The 20,937-nt window shown below is 43.1% G+C and overlaps 1 protein-coding gene and 1 pseudogene across 1 annotated transcript; one reads left to right on the plus strand and one right to left on the minus strand.

The window, feature by feature from the left end:
* The first annotated feature begins 14,635 nt into the window (after positions 1 to 14,635).
* On the plus strand, positions 14,636 to 17,588 carry LOC123068752 (probable WRKY transcription factor 31). Its single transcript, XM_044491399.1, has 4 exons — positions 14,636 to 15,086; positions 15,207 to 15,314; positions 15,764 to 16,369; positions 16,461 to 17,588. Exons 1-4 carry the CDS (start codon positions 14,688 to 14,690, stop codon positions 17,238 to 17,240), a joined length of 1,893 nt encoding a protein of 630 aa, XP_044347334.1. The 5' UTR covers positions 14,636 to 14,687; the 3' UTR covers positions 17,241 to 17,588.
* A 247-nt stretch (positions 17,589 to 17,835) lies between these two features.
* On the minus strand, positions 17,836 to 20,458 carry LOC123053085 (GTPase ERA1, chloroplastic-like; annotated as a pseudogene).
* Between the last annotated feature and the right edge of the window lie 479 nt (positions 20,459 to 20,937).

A 20,937-nucleotide genomic window follows, 5' to 3' on the forward strand; every position in this document is an offset into this window, starting at 1 on the left:
TATAGTGCAAAGATGACAATACCTAGATCTATTTTTGTTTTTATGCCTAGCTAGGGGCGTTAAACGATGGCGCTTGTTGGGAGGCAACCCAATTGTATTTTTGTTTCTTGCTTTTTGGTTCTGTTTAGTAATAAATAATTCATATAGATTCTGTTTAGATGTGGTTTTATGCTTTTAATTAGTGTTTGTGCCAAGTAGAACCTTTGGGAAGACTTGGAGGAAGTCTTTGTGATCTTGCTGTAAAAAACAGAAACTTTAGTGCTCATGAGATTTGCTGCCATTTTTTACTGAAGAGTGCGATTAGGTTGATTCTTTTTGAAGATGATTAATAGACAAATTCCTCACATCCACCAATTTATTTCAGAATTTTTGGGGTTATAGAAGTATTCGAAACCTACAGATTACTACAGACTATTCTGTTTTTGACAGATTCTGTTTTTCATGTGTTGTTTGCTTTTTGATGAATCTATGGCCAGTATCGGGGGGTGTGAACCATAGAGAAGTTGGAATACAGTAGGTTTAACCCCAATATAAATAAATAATGAGTTCATTACAGTACCTTGAAGTGGTGGTTTGTTTTATTATACTAACGGAGCTCATGAGATTTTCTATTGAGTTTTGTGTTGTGAAGTTCTCAAGTTTTGGGTAAAGATTTGGTGGATTTTGGAACAAGGAGAGGAAAGAGCCTAAGCTTGGGGATGCCCAAGGCACCCCAAGGTAAAATTCAAGGACAAACAAAAGCCTAAGATTGGGGATGCCCCGGAAGGCATCCCCTCTTTCGTCTTCGTCCATCGGTAACTTTACTCGAGACTATATTTTTATTCACCACATGATATGTGTTTTGCTTGGAGCGTCTTGTATGATTTGAGTCTTTGCTTTTTAGTTTACCACAATCATCCTTGTTGTACACACCTTTGGGAGAGACACACATGAATCGAAATTTATTAGAATACTCTATGCGTTTCACTTATATCTTTTGAGCTAGATAATTTTGCTCTAGTGCTTCACTTATATCTTTTTAGAGCACGGTGGTGGTTTTATTTTATAGAAATTATTGATATCTCATGCTTCACTTATATAATTTTGAGAGTCCTCTAGAACAGCATGGTAATTTGCTTTGGCAATAAAATTAGTTCTAATATAATAGGCATCCAAGATGGGTATAATAAAACCTATCATAAAAAGTGCATTGAATACTATGAGAAGTTTGATACTTGATGATTGTTTTGAGATATGAAGATGGTGATATTAGAGTCATGCTAGTTGAGTAGTTGTGAATTTTAGAAATACTTGTGTTAAAGTTTGTGATTCCCGTAGCATGCACGTATGGTGAACCGTTATGTGATGAAGTCGGAGCATGATTTATTTATTGATTGTCTTCCTTATGAGTGGCAGTCGGGGACGAGCGATGGTCTTTTCCTACCAATCTACCCCCCTAGGAGCATGCCCATAGTAATTTATTTCGATAAATAATAGATTTTTGCAATAAGTATGTGAGTTCTTTATGACTAATGTTGAGTCCATGGGTTATACGCACTCTCACCCTTCCACCATAGCTAGCCTCTCTAGTACCGCGCAACTTTCGTCGGTACCATAAACCCACCATATAGCTTCCTGAAAACAGCCACCATACCTACCTATTATGGCATTTCCATAGCCATTCTGAGATATATTGCCATGCAACTTACCACCGTTCCATTTATTATGACACGCTTCATCATTGTCATATTGCTTTGCATGATCATGTAGTTGACATTGTATTTGTGGCAAAGCCACCGTTCATAATTCTTTCATACATGTCACTCATGAGTCATTGCACATCCTGGTACACCGCTGGAGGCATTCACATAGAGTCATATTTTGTTCTAAGTATCGAGTTATAATTTTTTCGAGTTGTAAGTAAATAAAAGTGTGATGATCATCATTATTAGAGCATTGTCCCATGTGAGGAAAGGATGATGGAGACTATGATTCCCCCACAAGTCGGGATGAGACTCCGGACGAAAATAAAAAAGGGGAGAAAGGCCATAGAAAAGAAAAGGCCCAAAAAAAGAGAAAGAAAAAATGAGAGAAAAAGAGAGAAGGGACAATGCTACTATCCTTTTACCACACTTGTGCTTCAAAATAGCACCATGATCTTCATGATAGAGAGAGTCTGCTATGTTGTCACTTTTATATAGAAGTGGGAATTTTACCTTATAGAACTTGGCTTGTATATTCCAATGATGGGCTTCCTCAAAATGCCCTAGGTCTTCGTGAGCAAGCAAGTTGGATGCACACCCACTTAGTTTCTTTTGTTGAGCTTTCATACACTTATAGCTCTAGTGCATCCGTTGCATGGCAATCCCTACTCACTCACATTGACATCTATTGATGGGCATCTCCATAGCCCATTGATACACCTAGTTGATGTGAGACTATCTTCTCCTTTTTGTCTTCTCCACAGCCACCATTCTATTCCACCTATAGTGCTATATCCATGGCTCACGCTCATGTATGCGTGAAGATTGAAAAAGTTTGAGAACATCAAAAGTATGAAACAATTGCTTGGCTTGTCATCGGGGTTGTGCATGATTTAAATATTTTCTGTGGTGAAGATGGAGCATAGCCAGACTATATGATTTTGTAGGGATAACTCTCTTTGACCATGTTATTTTAAGAAAACATGATTGCTTTGTTAGTATGCTTGAAGTATTATTATTTTTATGTCAATATTAAACTTTTATCTTGAATCTTTCGGATCTGAACATTCATGCCACAATAAATAAAATTACATTGAGAATTATGCTAGGTAGCATTCCACATCAAAAATTCTGTTTTTATCATTTACCTACTCGAGGACGAGCATGAATTAAGCTTGGGGATGCTTGATACGCCTCCAACGTATCTATAATTTTTTATTATTCCATGCTATTATATTACCAGTTTTGGATGTTTAATGGGCTTTAATATACCTTTTTATACTATTTTTGGGACTAACCTACTTACCAAAGGCCTAGTGCAAATTGTTTTTTTTGCCTATTTCAGTGTTTCACAGAAAAGGAATATCAAACGGAATCCAAACAGAATGAAACCTTCGGGAGAGTTATTTTTGGAACAAAAATGATCCAGCAGACTTGGAGTCTAGTCAAGAAAGAAGCGAGGAGGCCACGAGGCAGGGAGGCGCGCCCCCCACCCTCGTGGGCCCCTCACAGCTCCACCGACGTACTTCTTCCTCCTATATATACCCATATACCCCGAAAACATCCAGGAGCACCATGAAACCCTATTTCCACCGCAACAACCTTCTGTACCCATGAGATCCCATCTTGGGGCCTTTTTCGACGCTCCGCCGAAGGGGGAATCGATCACGGAGGGCTTCTACATCAACACCATAGCCTCTCCAATGATGTGTGAGTAGTTTACCACAGACCTTCGGGTCCATAGTTATTAGCTAGATGGCTTCTTCTCTCTCTTTGGACCTCAATACAAAGTTCTCCTCGATTCTCTTGGAGATCTATTCGATGTAATTCTTTTTACGGTGTGTTTGTCGCGATCCGATGAATTGTGGGTTTATGATCAAGATTATCTATGAACAATATTTGATTCTTCTCTGAAATCTCTTATGCATGATTTAAATATCTTTGCAAGTCTCTTCGAATCGTCAGTTTGGTTTGGCCTACTAGATTGATCGTTCTTGCAATGGGAGAAGTGCTTAGCTTTGGGTTCAATCTTGCGGTGTCCTTTCCCAGTGACAGCAGGGGAAGCAAGGCATGTATTGTATTGTTGCCATCGAGGATAAAAAGATGGGGTTTATATCATATTGCTTGAGTTTATCCCTCTACATTATGTCATCTTGCCTAATGTGTTACTCTGTTCTTATGAACTTAATACTCTAGATGCATGCTAGATAGCGGTCGATGTGTGGAGTAATAGTAGTAGATGCAGAATTGTTTCGGTCTACTTTGTCACGGGCGTGATGCCTATATACATGATCATGCCTAGATATTCTCATAACTATGCGTTTTTCTATCAATTGCTTGACAGTAATTCGTTCACCCACCGTAGAATTTGCTATCTTGAGAGAAGCCACTAGTGAAACCTATGGCCCTCGAGTCTATCTTCCATCATATTATTTTCTTATCAACTTGCTATTTCTATTACCATTTATTTTACAAATCTTTATTTTTCAATCTATACAACAAAAATACCAAGAATATTTATCTTATTATCTCTATCATATCTCACTTTCGTAAGTGACCATGAAGGGATTGACAACCCCTTTATCGCGTTGGTTGCGAGGTTCTTGTTTGTTTGTGCAGGTACTATGGGACTTGTGTGTTACCTCCTACTGGATTGATACCTTGGTTCTCAAAACTGAGGGAAATACTTACGCTACTGTGCTGCATCACCCTTTCCTCTTCAAGGGAAAACCAATGCAAGCTCAAGAGGTAGCAGCTCACAAGGCTTATGCCGTCCTACCTGGCCAAGGTAGCGCCCGCGCATAACCTTCCCTCGTTGGGGCACGGCGAGAGGCACAACAGTAGACGCAGTTAGGACCCTCCCAAAAAGGCAAGTATGGTTGCACTGGTCAGCTCGATATGGTGGCACCATGACTCAGCCAATAGTTGTTCAAGTTTAATTTAATCTGGTTAAACTTGAATGCAATATGCTGAGTCATGATAAAATAACATGATGCAATTACAATGCATGAACATGATATCAACATGAGCATGAGGGTACAACATAACTATCCACCATATCAACAATGAATCATATCCAACTGAGCATGGCATAATGACGAGCATGAATATCACAAGTACAACACTACTCATTGTATAACATGACCACTAACATCAACAATAAATACCATGCAATAACACATCAATAATATTATCGAGTAAACACTTAACCAATTAACAGCAAAGGAACAATGCATATCAACGGTACTCGGTAACCGACGTTAGTCATGCACCGAAGAACATGACCAACCCAACATGTACTACTATCAAGAATGGCAATATGAAAGTAATACTAGCAAGTAGAACATGATAACTGAGTGCAAGAAAACATAGCATGACGGTAATCACCGATCCATAAGCCTCACTGAAATAACGATAGCAGTAGCAAAACAAACCTACAGTTATTAAAGATTCAAGTTAAAAACCAAAGCTAATGCATGGCTATCATGCAAATGGTGGTTGTGGCTTGCTTGGGGATGAAGAAGGCTCTGGGAAGATGTGCGGAAACATCGCAGAAAGATTCGCCGGAAACACTTCTATCTCGAAAAGGGGCTGGTTAACGGCAAGGGAAATAAGGTCATTTCCAGTATGTCAAACCATAGTGAAAATGATACCAACAGAACGGGCTTGATGAGACAAAGATGTGGTCGTTGGATTCACCTTAATCGGAGTCTCGAGCAAAAAGTTATAGCCCAACAAAGTTCAGGGACCAATCTATAAAAATAATCTCTACAAACAGGTCCCTGACTGGAAAACAGGAAATGTATTCTCAGAAAATACGTCTTCAGAATGGATAAAGCAGACGCACAATACACTTACTTCACGCAAAAACGTACTTTCTGAAGTACGCTTCCACTTATCCACGTGGACAGTGGTGGGGCCGGGCTCCTGGGTCGCGTACAGGTGGGGCCTGTCGTTGACTCTTTCTCCTCCCTTCTCTTCTCTTCTTCCTCCCGACGACGCCCGCGGGGCAGAGAGAGGGTGCCGGCGCCGGCGCTCGCCTGGCCGACTCCGGTCATCCCCCGAGGCGCTCCGGCCACCGACGTGCTCAGGGGGAGTACGGCGCCTCCGTCCCACCTGAGCATGGACGGCGACGAGGCCCTGAATGGCGGCGGCGTGGGCTCCTTATCCAGAGCCAAGATCGGCCGGAGGCCTCTTCCGCGGGTTTCCCCGAGGAAGAAAGGAAGATGGGGGAGGCTTCGCCAGTATCCTGGGCTTCTACTAGTGAAGAAAGGAGGAGCGGAGGGGCTAGGCAGGGCTCCAATTTAGGAGGAGGCCAAGGATAGATACGGCGGCCAGGGGCGATGAGGAGGGGCTCTTGAGCTCGGGCTAGAGGTGGGGAGGGCCTAGATGAGTGCAGTGGAGGCGATGGTGTGCTCGGAGTGGCTCGGGGTGGCCTTTATATAGGCGTGGCCGAGGAGGGGAGGCCGTGGATGTGTGGCCGTGGCTCGGGTGCCACCGCTCGCGTCCGGCCATGCTCTGGCGACGACCAGCGATCACGGGAGGGCACATGAAGGCGACAAGGGAGGGAACGGATGAGCTACGGAGGCGCATAGGGAAGGAGGGGCCGAGGGGCGCAGGGGAGAAGGATCCGAACGCCATTAATGCCTTGTCGGCTACAGCTCGCTCATGGGCATGCGGCGACGAGCACCAACAAAGAAGCAGACGGAGGGGGAAATGGCTCCAGGAGGACGACGATGACGTGGGGAACACGCTAGACAGGCCCGTGCTCGCTGAGACGCCAAGCAGAGAAGGGGCCCGAGTAAGAAGACGCTCTGGACGCGGCCAGTGCGTGCCAAAACGGTGGTCACCGCGTGCACTGGTGCACACAGTGCCACACTATCACCCAAATGGTGTCTGGGGTTTAGTCCTTCCTGGGTAGGTTCCAACTGCGGTGGTAGCTCGGTCAAAGACTCCGTGGTGAAATGGTAAGTGAACTCTGAAGTTTACTGCAGTAAACTTGATCATGAAACAGTGATCAACTGAGGTGAGATTAGAGGCAAATGAGTTGTCTGGTAGGTTTAGGATAGGAAGGACTATAGTCCTGGTAATTATGAGATGATTAGGACAAGCATTTAATATAGTTGCTTAACAACCACATAAATTTGTCCAGAAACAAAATCAGGAAGAACCACTCACATAGAGTGATGGATTGATCTGAAAATGAACATGGCAGGGTTATTTGGTCATGTGAGAGTGCCACAAAAATTTCATACCATTTGGCCAAGCCAAAATGGTACTTCCTTCATACAGCGCCTCTTTGGACAGAAACTTAGGAAAAATCCTGAGGAAATATGGCTAGATGAAATATTCCAAAATTTGGTAGAGATAGGTTATATATATAGGGTAAGGCCTAGGAAAAATTTCAGACACAATGGAGCAATATAGAATATACTTGCTTCACTAACTGAAAATTTGGACAGAAACAAAGAATTGATGCTCATCTCACAAGGATGTATTTAATGAGCTCAAATCTTGAGGAGGGCTTTGATTTGATAAAATGAAGGACCATGCAAAATTTCAACTCATTTGGGTTAACCTAGCTAGTACTTCCTTCACAACCAATTCCCTTAGACAGGAACTTTGAAAAATTTCTCAGGAATATTCACTAGGCAAATTAAGTTTAATTTTGGCATGAGGAAATTATTTGGACCATAAAAGATGTCCAAAAAGTTTGGGGTCAATTGGGAAAAGGTAAATTGCACTTGCTTCACAATCTGCCATTCATGACAGAATAGGAAAAGAGTTAATTGAGCATGATGAGGAACAAGGAAAATGAAATATTTTGCCATGTTTGGGGAAGATATGACCCAAACAATTTATGAGAATTACTTGGGAATTTTGGGAGTGATGGAAATATAGGTTGCTTCACAACCTAGGGCAAATTGGGTTATTCCTTTAAAAGGAATATGCCCAATAAAATGAATATTAGGATTGGTCCAAGATGGAAATGGCAAGGTCTAGGAATGGATATGGGGATGAGAAGCAACTTTGGAAAAAAGAAGAAGAGGGCATCTTCTTCAGTTTCAGACCACACAGCCACGGAAAAATAAAACTCACGCAAAAACTCAGAAAAACAAAAGAAAAAGAAAGGGCCAAAAATCAGGCTGTGACATAAGAGCATAGCCAGAGAACTCTATAACAGCAAGATCAACCCTCTTGGCTTCAGAAAAACCATGGATGCGAAATATTTGATCACACTTCTCCTCCCACTCAATATATGCATCCAGATCCTCTTTTCTCGTGAATGATGGCACATGTAGCTTCACTCTTGCTTGGTTGTCATTGTCATCTTGACCACGACGGTCATAATGATGACCGTTGCGACCAAAAACAACATCACGACGAGGCATGGAGTAGGGTTCATAGTCCCCCATGCCTTCATCTTCGTCACCATGCTCGGAGAGATCTTCAAGGGAGAGGTCATCACCATCATGTGCAGCTCATCGCCGGTGCTCAGCGGCAAACCCGTAGGGGTCATGGCCTCGCCCACGAGCTTCTCCTCCATGCAGCCCACCCTCACGGGTGGCAACAAAGTTGCCATGCCTCCGTTCAGCACCAACAGCAGGGGCGCCCTGGGCAGCAGCTCCTACAACTCTTCCATGCCCATCGTGATGGTCCTCGGTTCTGTGATGTCGCCGGTTGTCGACGACCAGCGAGGTAGCGGGACTATGTTGATGTTGATCCACATTGCCCGTGATAGGAAGACGGCCTCCGAACATCCTTCGCATAGCTGCAACTACAGTCTCCTCAATCATATCACCAAGTGTTGCACGAGTTTTTGGGAGATCATCTTCCACATGTTCATGTCCATGTACACTCGAGTTGGATCTTGTCATGTCAACTCTCGGAAACAAGTGGACAAAAGAAAAAAAATATGTGGAAAACACTCAGCTCACCTTCTTGCTTACCCAAATTCTAATGATTCCTTGGTGGTTGTGCGGTGGTAGAAAATCAGGAGTGGACGGGAGAATGAAAGGAAGGAAGCTGACGGTTTCTAGGTGGATCTGGGTGGGGTAAAATGGGGAGGGCTAGTGCTAAGATCCAATCGATGCAAACCAAATAAACAAGAAAAATTTGCAGATCCTTGCACCACATTTGAGCTGCAACACTTGCCACTACAACTTCTGATATTTCTCACCCAACTGAATATGATTGCACACTTGCTCAACACTTTCTCTTCTCTTTTTTTCACTTTTTTTTGCTTTTTTCCTCTCTTTTTTGTAGTACAAAAGATCTAGCAACAAGACTAGAAGAAAACAACATCAACTTTGGATAGAACTTGGTGCAAACACAAAGAGGAAAGCAAACAACTACATCTCAGCAAACAAAGGCTTGGATTCTTTTTATGGCTTTTTGGCTTTGGACTCTAGGACGGGGAAAACCAAACTAAAAAGGATAGATCTAGCTACAAGGATACAGATCCTACCGTGTAAACCTTGCTCTGAATACGAGATGACACGACATCGTCTTCAGAGAAGAGGGTGTTCAAGGAAAGGTCCGATCTTCACGGCGTAGGATCGATAAAAGGATGGGGATAACTAGCTGCAAGCAGCCAAAAAATGGAAAATAAAAGATTATGACCCGATGAGGAGGATGCTCACCGAAGCTTGCAATCCGAACATTCACCGATCCACAACTCGCAATACTACCCCACACAACCACGCTCAAGTCGTGGAGCACGGGATAGGTGTAATCCGCAAGGGAAACCACGAACTCTAACCCACACAACATGATCTAGTCGTGGAGCACGAATTAGGGGCAATTTCTCAAGGAATCACGAGAATAAGGGTAACAAGAGCTATCCAATCTTAGGAGGAGTCTATGTCTTTGCTCTTTGATAGAAATGGCAAAAGTCCCCAACAAAGGGAAGAGCTAGCCTATTTATAATCGGGACAACCCCCTGGATAGGTTTGAAAACAAACTAGCTTTGGAACCGGCTTAGGTGTGAAAGTGAACCAACTTTGGTTTGACTAATTGGCTTCGAGACTTAAAGAGGTAGCTTCTGGAAATCTCTCGTCGGAGGCGGTTGGTAGTTCCCAACCAAACATTGTTCACTGGGGTCGAACAATGTTTCCTTCAGCAGCAAACTCGAGTTATTGGAACCTTTCGCAAGTTGGGATATCCAAACTCGTGTAAAACATTGTTTCGTCAGAATCGGAACAATGTTTCTTCAACGGACAATTCGTTTCTTCATGAACTCCTAACTTTGTTTCTTCACCATAAAACATTGTTTTACATGGACTGATATGTGTTTGTCCTTGTTCGACATTGCACCTGAGTTCAACCAACAACAAAGGAGGTGAAGGCACAACCATGTTTTCAAGGTCAAATGATAAACTTAAGTTAGCGTTCACCCGATCATGTATTTGCATTGCGCGACTTCTTGTGATTGGACCGTTGATGGTTGGGATGTCCTCATCACCTAGCTCTACCTGTAATCATGACATGCATCTGTTTGCTTGTATTTACTATTTCTCCCCCCCCCCCCTCTTCTCTCTGGTAGACGCCGAGACCGCTGCTGATGCCCCTGTGATCGACTACGTCGACGACAATCCTTCTTCCCTTTGAGCAGAGCTTCCAAGCAAGCAAACTCCCCTTCTTTTGTCTTTCTTTTTTGGATTTGAAACTACTCATGGAAGCCTCATAAAAAGTTAATAAAATGTTTGAAACAAAATTTGAACCTCAAAACACTGAAACCATTTGTTTCTAGCCTTTTTTAAGGGAACTATGTTTCTAGTCAAGACAGGAAAATATAGAAAAGCCAAACCATAATGGGCCAAAGCCCATCTATTCTCCCCCATTTCCTTTTTAGGTCACTCTCCACCTTTTCCCCTTTTTTGAGGCATCCATTTTCCTTTTCTTCATGTACCCTCCACCACCGAATGGGCCAAACACCATCTTTCCTTTTCATCATCCTTTATTTCTTTTTTTTTCACTGAATGTGCATAGCCTAATAAACTAAGCGAGGCTAGTATGAAACCTCCTCTTCTCTTTTTTTAGCAAAACTCGCCTATCGCGAGACCTATTGTCGCCTCGCCTCAGGCGTTGGGGTGCCCTTGCATTAGTGGGTCGGCCCATCTAAATGGTTTTGGAAGGTACTTCATATTGATTTGGATCGGGTTTAGAACACCGCATGCATATTTTGTAAACTTAGAAGAGGAGAAAAAATCACAGAAATGAAATTAAATCTTTATGTACTGACCCCTAAGAAAATTATTTGGGATTGTGAACTGCAATAAATCATTTTATCCACTAATAGTGGCCAAATTAGATTTTTATGTGTTCCTCTCATCATTTTCTACATACATACCAAAATTTTCCAATACAGGTTATACAGTTTTCTTATATGAGTATAACATTTTTATGCATGTTGAACATTTCTCAATTGATGAGCATTTTTTCAAAGCATACTTGAACATTTTTTTCAAATAAATGTTACACATTTTTAATACGCATGGAACATTTTTTTGAACGCTATGAAACAATTTTTAATACTACGTGGACGTTTTTCTACATTGTACAAACATTTTTATGAAATGTCACAAACATATTCTTGAAATGAGTGGAAAAAAATTAAGTTTCACAGACATTTTTTGAATGGTACATTTTTTAAAAAAATCTAACATTATTATTTGTTGTATAAACAGTTTTTAAAATGTCACAAACATTTATTTAAATGCGTGAATTATTTTTCTGAATGACACAAACATTTTTTTTCCAAATTACAATCTTTTTCTACATTGTGTAATGTTTTTTTTGAAAATTTTACGACATTTGTTTTGAAACACATGAACATTTTCAAATGTCACAAACATTTTTTTGAATGATATCTACATTTTAAAAAAAAATTGTGCACACATTAATTTTACACTCCATGATTTTTTTTGAATATGCAATGAATACTTTTAAAAATGTATGTAAATTAATTTGAAATATGTATATTCAATTTTTTCGAGAGTACAAACAAAAGTAAAAAAATGAAAAACTAAAAAGAACAAAACGAACGAACTAACTAACTTTGGCTGTAACTAACGGATAGCCCACTACTGCGTCGTGCAGAGGCGAGATGGATGCTCCTCTTGGTGCAGGCGAGACATATGCCCTCCCTTAAAAACATCCCAGTCTTACAAAATTACAGGTAGCTAGATGAAACCCACATGTTACAGTTGGGATGGGTTGCAATATATTTCAATAAAATTTGATTGTATGAAATATAAATATTTAGATTGCTAACATATGAGCCAAAATTAAAAATACAAACATACTATTATATTTGATTATGTATCTCTATACGAGTGCAGCGATTCGGTGCCCAGACTCATCTGCACCCGGTCAGAAAAAAATTCAAAACAAATACTAGAAAAAAAATCCACTTTTTCCTATGATAGAAAATTTATTGCGTGAGGTTCTCTCCAAATTTTAGCTCATTTGGACTTCTAAGTAGCTCTCAGCAAACCCGACAAATTGGGCCAAAACAGTACGTGAACAATAAACTGTTTTACAAACCCTGAATTTTTCTTTTTTGCTGAGAGTTGCTCAGTTGTCCAAATAATTTGTAAATTAGGGCGGACCTCACACATCAAATTGTCTACCATTGGACACAAAATTGATTTTTTTTGAATTTTCCTAGTATTTGTTTTCATTTTTTATTCAACAGGGTGCATATGAGCCCGAGCTCATAGAAGGATTTCTCTCTATATATACTACTTAAAAAGAACGTAAGGTTCCCATTTAACATTTCTTTCCCCCACCCTTTAGTCCAACCTTTCCATGTACATGATAATCTATCAATCGCCTTAATTTACTTACCTTCTAAACCAATTCCACTTTAATTTACTTACCAAATTTCCAATCAAAATATAAGGTAATTCATGGGCAAAATTACATTATTATTGACAGGTAACTCACAAGCATGGACATTATTCTAGTAGTTGTAAAAATTTATTGAATATAAGTACAATAATATAATGATTTCCCTCCATAGATGGTTTCATGTTGAGGTGGGCCTTATCCAACCCATAATGTATGGTGATCTGGCATGCTTGCATGTTGAGATAAATAAGTTAGTGAGACGACCCTCTTACGTATATAGGATTACTCTTACTATCTTTTCATTTCATGAAAATGCTTAGAATACTGCCATCTACCTTTTTATTTCATTTGGATGCATGTTGTAAGTAAGATTTAATCTATTTATTTAACAAACAAGTGTAATTAACTATTAATCTCTCGTGGGAGTATATTCGATTTCCTATATCTTGAGCATTTTAAATCCAAGTAATCAATTCCACTTATATTGGTCTTAGTTTTAGTGTATGGTGTGAATTTCATATCATGATCATGTTGATACCTTGGTCATAGCTAGTTTTGAATGTCTTATTCCCTAAAGAAAATAGTTGTAAATGTCTTAGTGCAAACTGTGAGAACCCACACGAAGTTAGTGCTTTTGTTGTTTGAAGTAGGAAAATCAATAAATTGTTAAAATAGACACGGGGCCATAAAACATAGGCTCACCCATAGGTTGTTAGGAATGCCTGCACCATGCTGATATTTCCGCTAATTTTAGCAGAATTTGATCTAGACCAAATTTAGCCAGTTATAGATAATTTGATATATTTCTATTTTTATTATATTCTATTTAGGATCTTGAATCTATTAAAAATATATTATGTGCTCATTAATAAGGTGATCATTCTTTTTTTATGTTGGTCATTTCTTCATTTAAGATTGTCTATAGGGTGCTCCTCCAATACTATCATTCCCACCCTCGATTGTTAACTTGCAAGCTTATTGAGTAGTTTTAACTTCTAGTCCCTCCGTTCCTAAATATTTATCTTTCTAGATATTTCAACAAGTGACTACATACAAAGGGAAATAAGTGAATCTACACTTTAAAATATGTCTATGTACATCCGTATGTGGTAGTCCATTTAAAATATGGGAAAACTTTGTTTTTGCCACTCTAGTTTTTGCCAACTTTGCTTATGCCACTCTAGAATTTGACATCTCACTTTTGCCACTCTTAGCTTTTGACAATACATCACAAATGCCATTCCGTGGCAAAAACGATAATTTTTCATTTCACTTTTGTCACTCTTAGCTTTTGACATGTATCACAATTGCCACTCTAAATTTTTTGTTTTTGCCACGGAATGGCAAAAGTGATATATTGTCAAAAGCTAAGAGTGGCAAAAATGAAATGTCAAATTCTAGAGTGGCATAAGCAAAGTTGGCAAAAACTAGAGTGGCAAAAATAAAGTTTTCCCTTAATATCTAGAAAGACAAATATTTAGAAACGGAGGGAGTAGAATTCAGACCATTTCCTCCATGGTAATAGGAGCATCTTTCATGTTGGTGGTTTTCATGTTTTAAGATAACTACTCACCGAAGTAAGCAAAAGCTAGAAGTTCTTGCATAACGTAACGATGAGATACGAGGCCTACAACCATAGTGTCGCGAACGATGAAATACACAGTGTGAATTCATGGAACATGTTGCTTGGGATCATGTTTTGCTAGAGTTTTTTTTTTTTTTGAATGTAGAATGCAGTTTGGGTAGCCATGTTCCATGAATTCGTGGAAGAAGTTGTCAACTGACGACCGGGGTCGCTGGTCCGTGAATAACAAACAATCTGAAACAGAAGAGAAGCGGTAGCCCCCGTTCCCCCGGATCACCAGGGGCATCGGCGACCGATGCGATGCGAGTCGCGGCGCCGGTTGACCATTTCGCTCCCCCCCCCCCCCCCCCCCCCCCCTCTCTCTCTCTCTCGCTGGGTGCATGGCATGGCATGCGACGCGACGCAATGCGAGGTCTCCTCTCCTCCCACACCCGCTCTCTGCGCTGGAGCTGTGGACTTCCCCCCTCTCTCCGGAGAGAGGAGAAGAAGAAATCGTGGATGCTCCTCCCTCTGGGTCTGGCTCAGGCTCTGACTGCTCAGGTCAATGGTCGCCAACACTGCCTAGAATGGTGGACTCAGATCGACCCGCCACGCGTCCCCCTCCGCCACCTTCTTATACCCGAAGCCCACCTCCATCCACCCATCCGCCCACGGTCTCCCCCTCCTCCTCCATCGATCGCCATCCGTTTCTTGATTCCTTGTTGCTGTCAATGGATCAGTCGTCCTTCGTCGCCGCCGGCCTCAAGCGCAAGAACGCCGCCCTCGGCTGCGGCAGGGAGCTGCCCTCGGAGGCGGTGGGGCTGGGCTACGGGGCGAACGACGGCGACGGGGAGCGCCGGGTGGTGGTCGGCGAGATGGACTTCTTCGAGACGGAGATGAGGAAGGAGAAGCGGGACAAGAAGGACCATGCCGCCGCCGGCGCGGCGGACGGCGATCTCGGCATGAAGCCCGACCTCACCATCGACGTACGTGTGATCCGCCGATGCGTCGTGTGGATCGAAACGTATTTCCCTAAATCTGATTGACCTAACGTCTGTTTCTGGATCCATGTGCGATGGATCGTGTTGTTCTTGATGGATCTGCAGATGGGGCTGCACGTCGGGGGCCGGAGGAGGAACAGCGGCAGCGAGGAGTCCACCGTCGACGACGGCGTCTCCTCCAACGACGAGGACCACAGGGAGGCCAAGGCCGAGGTAATTAATCTCCCCGGTGCGCTTGGTATACCTAATTAAGTCCCACATTTTCAAATCAACTAAGATCCTTTTTTTCTCCAACAGGAAATCAACTAAGATCCTACAAAACATGAAATGAAATTCAAATCCAGAAGATCGTCTATAACAGATGAAAACGAGCCAAAAACCCTACATTTTTCTCTTAAAATATATGAACTAGATCGCAATTATATTGTGACCCATAATAAGTTGACAAAAAATGCGTTAGCCACACAGAAAAATAGTCGGGTTGACTAAGCCGAAGCCGTTTAAGATTTTTTTTCTAATGCCTAAATGGACTTGCTTTTTCTTTAATTAAAAAAAGTATAGAGGCACTTAAATATAGAGGAAGCAAAAAAAACGTTGACCTGTTTGGCTTTTATTTTTAGACGACTTTTTTGACTGTCTTCTGTGCCTATGGCTTTGACCAGTTAGCGGCCGCAAAATCGGAGCTGGCGCGGGTGAACGAGGAGAACAAGCGGCTCAAGACCATGCTCGCCAACGCCAACACCAAGTGCAGCTCCCTCCACATGCAGATCGCGCTCATGCAGCAGCAGCAGCAGCAGCACAGGAGCAGCCATGGCCACGGCCACGGCCACCAGTTCGAACCGGAGAAGAGGGAGCAGCAGCTCCTCCTCGACGCGGGGAACCACAGCCAGCTGGTGCCGAGGCAGTTCATGAGCCTCGGCTCCTCGTCGTCGCCCGACGAGCCCCGCCCCGCCCGCGGCACCGACGCGTCGCCGAGCAGCAACCCCCTCCTCGCCGTCGGCCCCGACGCGGCCATGGACTGCGCCGGATGCCATGGCATCGTCGGCGCGGGCAAGGCGGAGCTCATGCCGCTGCCGTCGTTCGAGCACCACGGTCACCACGAGAGGGGCGGCAGCCCGGAGGCCATGCAGGGCTGGCTGCCTAGCAAGGTGCCCAAGTTCCTCCCTGCTGCCAAGGGACCCGAGCCTCCCCCGCCTGAGGCTGCCGCCGCCGCTGCCACCATGCGTAAGGCCCGCGTCTCCGTGCGCGCCCGCTCCGAAGCCGCCATGGTACGTGCGCTCCTCGTCCTCGTCGTCATCCATGAAGCATGACATGTTATGGCTTGTGTATAATTAAATGTTTCTGCCGACGGTGTTGCAGATCAGCGACGGATGCCAGTGGCGCAAGTACGGGCAGAAGATGGCCAAGGGCAACCCGTGCCCGCGCGCCTACTACCGGTGCACCATGGCCGCCGGCTGCCCGGTGCGGAAGCAGGTGCAGCGCTGCGCCGAGGACCGGACGGTGCTCATCACCACGTACGAGGGCAACCACAACCACCCGCTGCCGCCGGCGGCCATGGCGATGGCGTCCACCACGGCAGCCGCGGCCTCCATGCTGCTGTCCGGGTCCATGCCCAGCGCCGACGGGCTCATGGCGGGCGGGTCCAACTTCCTGGCGCGCGCCGTGCTGCCCTGCTCCTCCAGCGTGGCCACCATCTCGGCGTCGGCGCCGTTCCCGACCGTCACGCTCGACCTCACGCAGACGACGCCGGGGCAGGGCGCGTCGCCGCCGCGCGCGCCGGAGCCCGCGCAGCTCCAGGCGGCGCTGGCCGAGGCGGCGCGGCCGGTGTCGCTGCCGCAGCTGTTCGGGCAGAAGCTGTACGACCAGTCCAAGCTCTCCGCCGTGCAGGCCGTGGCCGGCACCAAAGGGGACGGCGGCGCGCAGCTGGCCGACACGGTGAACGCGGCCACGGCCGTCATCGCGTCCGACCCCAACTTCACCGCCGTGCTCGCGGCCGCGCTCACCTCCTACATCGGCAGCAGCAGCGGCAGCGGCAGCGCAGGAGGTGGCGCCACGGCCGCCGGCGGGAGCAGCGGCACGGTGCAGCCGCTGGTGAGCAGCGGCGGCGATAGCTGCAGTAGAGACGACACGACCGGCTAGCTTGATCAAGAAGACCTTGGTCGTTTGCTCCCTTCCAATTTTGCTTCTTTTTGCTTGGTTCAGTCAAATTTTGATCAGGGTTTAGTCTTGGCATTCTCTTTTGGTTAGTTTTGCACACCGCCGATCTCCCCTCCGGCCGCCACCCCGCCGGAATCGGAGGAGATGAGAATTTTTTGCTTGGGCATCTGCTCCTTTTATTAGTTCATTTTGTGTAGGTGTAGCAGCAGCGGCAGCAGCAGCTTTGGGGTAACAAAATTTTGTGGTAGATTGATGAGAATATATGAGGTGGCTTTAGTTCAGACCTTCAAATCAAGATGCTATTCAATCAAGATAAACTGTTTTTACTGATGATTATCTCGAAGATGAAATTAGCCTCAGAACTCTGCTCCTGTGATCCCACAGACCTGGCCTGAATTTTGCAAAGCGTCCGTTCACATTTCAACGCAGATGAACACGGGCAGACAAATTCATGGAACCAAACAGCCTGAAAAGGCGAGGCGGATACCTGGGGGTTTGGCTCCATGAAGTGTAAAGCAACTTCAGCAGACAAACAGAGGATTGAAGCAACACTGCAGGCTATCTACAGGGACAGAGCTGAAATATGATTTGGATGTAGAAACAGCTATTCCATAGTACACCAGATGTCTACATCAAAATTTGGTAAGAGTTCCTGACTAATAACTGATCTAATTCAACCTGCATTTCAGCACCTAAATACCTCAACTCAACAGGGGAAGAAGAAAAGAAAAGTAAAAAACCCGGGCTATTTCCTACTCCCACGACCTGATAAGCTATGTGCCATGCTTGTATTTATAGCGCTTGAATCTCCCCACCATAGCCGTAACGTTTCAAAAGCCGTTCATCTTGCCGCCAGTTTTCCTTCACCTTCACATCTATCTGTTCAAGACAATAGTATGTAGTGATTAGAAACTGCTCTACAACTATAGCAGAGGGGTGATCATGCGACAGAACAAGGAAGAAGTTATGACCTCAAGATAAACCTTCTTTTGAAGGAAATCTTCAATGTCAAGCCTTGATGCTGTTGCCAACGTCTTTATAGCTTTCCCATCCTGCGTTTGAGAAATATAGCGGATGATAGTTTTGCTCGTTAAAATATTCAAGCTAGGAACTGTTTGATTCCATATATATATCTTCTTATTTATGACCCAATTCCTTTTCCAACAATAAGATCAGCCTTACTTCTGTTTCATCAATTCAAAACTTTGTAGAACAACACATACATTTAGTAATTCACGAAATTCCCAGAAGGTAGTTTGTGCAAAATCCCTCAATTTGTTGTTATGCTTAACTGAATTTGTAATCCTGAAATATTCAAGACTGCACATGAATGATTTTTTTTGAACTGCTTTACCTTCCCAAGTATAATGCTTCTTTGTGATTCCCTCTCAACAAGTATCTCAACTTGAATAAAATCCTTGGCACTAGGCCTGCTTTTGTAACTTGTAACATTAACCTATCATAAACAGAAATTACATCACACAAACAGGCTAGCAAAACGGATAAGCTTATACACTAAACTGAGGAAATCACCAGAAGATATACCTGGCATGCGTATGGAATTTCCTGCCTATATTGAAGAAAAATCTTTTCCCTCACTATTTCCCCCACAAAAATCTCTCGGGGTGTTCACTAGCTATGTCCTGGAACAAAGAACATGCACAACATATTTAGTGTTTTATAATCTCAGGACTTGCTCCCTGTAGCCAAACATCGAAATGAACACCTGGAATGCAGTAATAGACCATCTAATGAATAAACATGAAACTACCTTTAACAGACATGCCAAAAAACTGTAAAAACAATATCTAGCCAACAAAGGCTCCAGACTATGATTTTAGCATCATAATGACTTCAAGTAGAGAAGTTGTGTGATGGAATAAAGTTTAAAGCTGTGGGATGATTACTCTACAGTAACAGGTCAAAAAAAAAAAGTAGAGAAGTCATGAAAACCCATATCCTCTATTTGGAAGAATATTTCTTCACAACTGATTTATAATACTCCCTCCATTCCAAATAAGTGTCTCAACCTTAGTACAACTTTGCACTACAGTTAGTACAAAGTTGAGACACTTATTTTGGGACGGAGGGAGTAGTAGTTAGTCAAACGTGCTGATTAAAATTATCATGCCTCCAAGTTCACAGAGTCAGCTTATATAAAGCTGTCTCGGGAATCAGAACTGTGTTACAATGATGGTAAGATTCTCAATACTAGGATCATCTTATAAGATAATGTGGTATTGGTTTGCAACTGATGGAAGCAATTGAACTCACAGAACAGTTAACCATAGCTTAACAGATTATTCAGTGTGCAAAATAAAATATGAAGAAAAAAAATGTAAAACTACCACATCGCCTACACGATAGATTGATTAGTACATCTCAGTAAAAGAAAGACTGATCAAAACAACAATTGCAGGATTCAAATTTGGCATGAGCACATCAGCAATCAGGCAGACATTCTTAACCAAAGTGGCAGAACCGCTGATTATTTTGTACTATCAAAAGGTGTTGATTCTTGCAGATTAAGGCCAAGGAAAATAAATAAATAACTTGTGCATGTTACTAAATTGCATTGCACATTTCTACTTGATTTGCTAGATCTACATGATAAAGAAAATGGCTGTCCATCCATAGTACTAACTGCTTCAGAAAATTTTGCATCTTCCATAATGATACCTTGGGGTAGTAGGCAGGACCTAGTGGAAGCTTTGACAATATCCACTCCTTGATATCAACCACTCCATGACCAAATTTAGCACTTATAGGTATAACATCGTCAACATCAGTGAATTTTTGGTACCACTGTGAAAAGAGTTGTCAAGAAATAAATACCGTCGTATACAGAGGAAATCACAAAACCATCAGTGAATTAGAACTCTGCTCCTGTGATCCCACAGACCTGGCCTGAATTTTGCAAAGCGTCCGTTCACATTTCAACGCAGATGAACACGGGCAGACAAATTCATGGAACCAAACAGCCTGAAAAGGCGAGGCGGATACCTGGGGGTTTGGCTCCATGAAGTGTAAAGCAACTTCAGCAGACAAACAGAGGATTGAAGCAACACTGCAGGCTATCTACAGGGACAGAGCTGAAATATGATTTGGATGTAGAAACAGCTATTCCATAGTACACCAGATGTCTACATCAAAATTTGGTAAGAGTTCCTGACTAATAACTGATCTAATTCAACCTGCATTTCAGCACCTAAATACCTCAACTCAACAGGGGAAGAAGAAAAGAAAAGTAAAAAACCCGGGCTATTTCCTACTCCCACGACCTGATAAGCTATGTGCCATGCTTGTATTTATAGCGCTTGAATCTCCCCACCATAGCCGTAACGTTTCAAAAGCCGTTCATCTTGCCGCCAGTTTTCCTTCACCTTCACATCTATCTGTTCAAGACAATAGTATGTAGTGATTAGAAACTGCTCTACAACTATAGCAGAGGGGGTGATCATGCGACAGAACAAGGAAGAAGTTATGACCTCAAGATAAACCTTCTTTTGAAGGAAATCTTCAATGTCAAGCCTTGATGCTGTTGCCAACGTCTTTATAGCTTTCCCATCCTGCGTTTGAGAAATATAGCGGATGATAGTTTTGCTCGTTAAAATATTCAAGCTAGGAACTGTTTGATTCCATATATATATCTTCTTATTTATGACCCAATTCCTTTTCC

This window comes from Triticum aestivum, chromosome 1A (assembly GCF_018294505.1).
Source record: "Triticum aestivum cultivar Chinese Spring chromosome 1A, IWGSC CS RefSeq v2.1, whole genome shotgun sequence".
NCBI lineage: Eukaryota > Viridiplantae > Streptophyta > Magnoliopsida > Poales > Poaceae > Triticum > Triticum aestivum.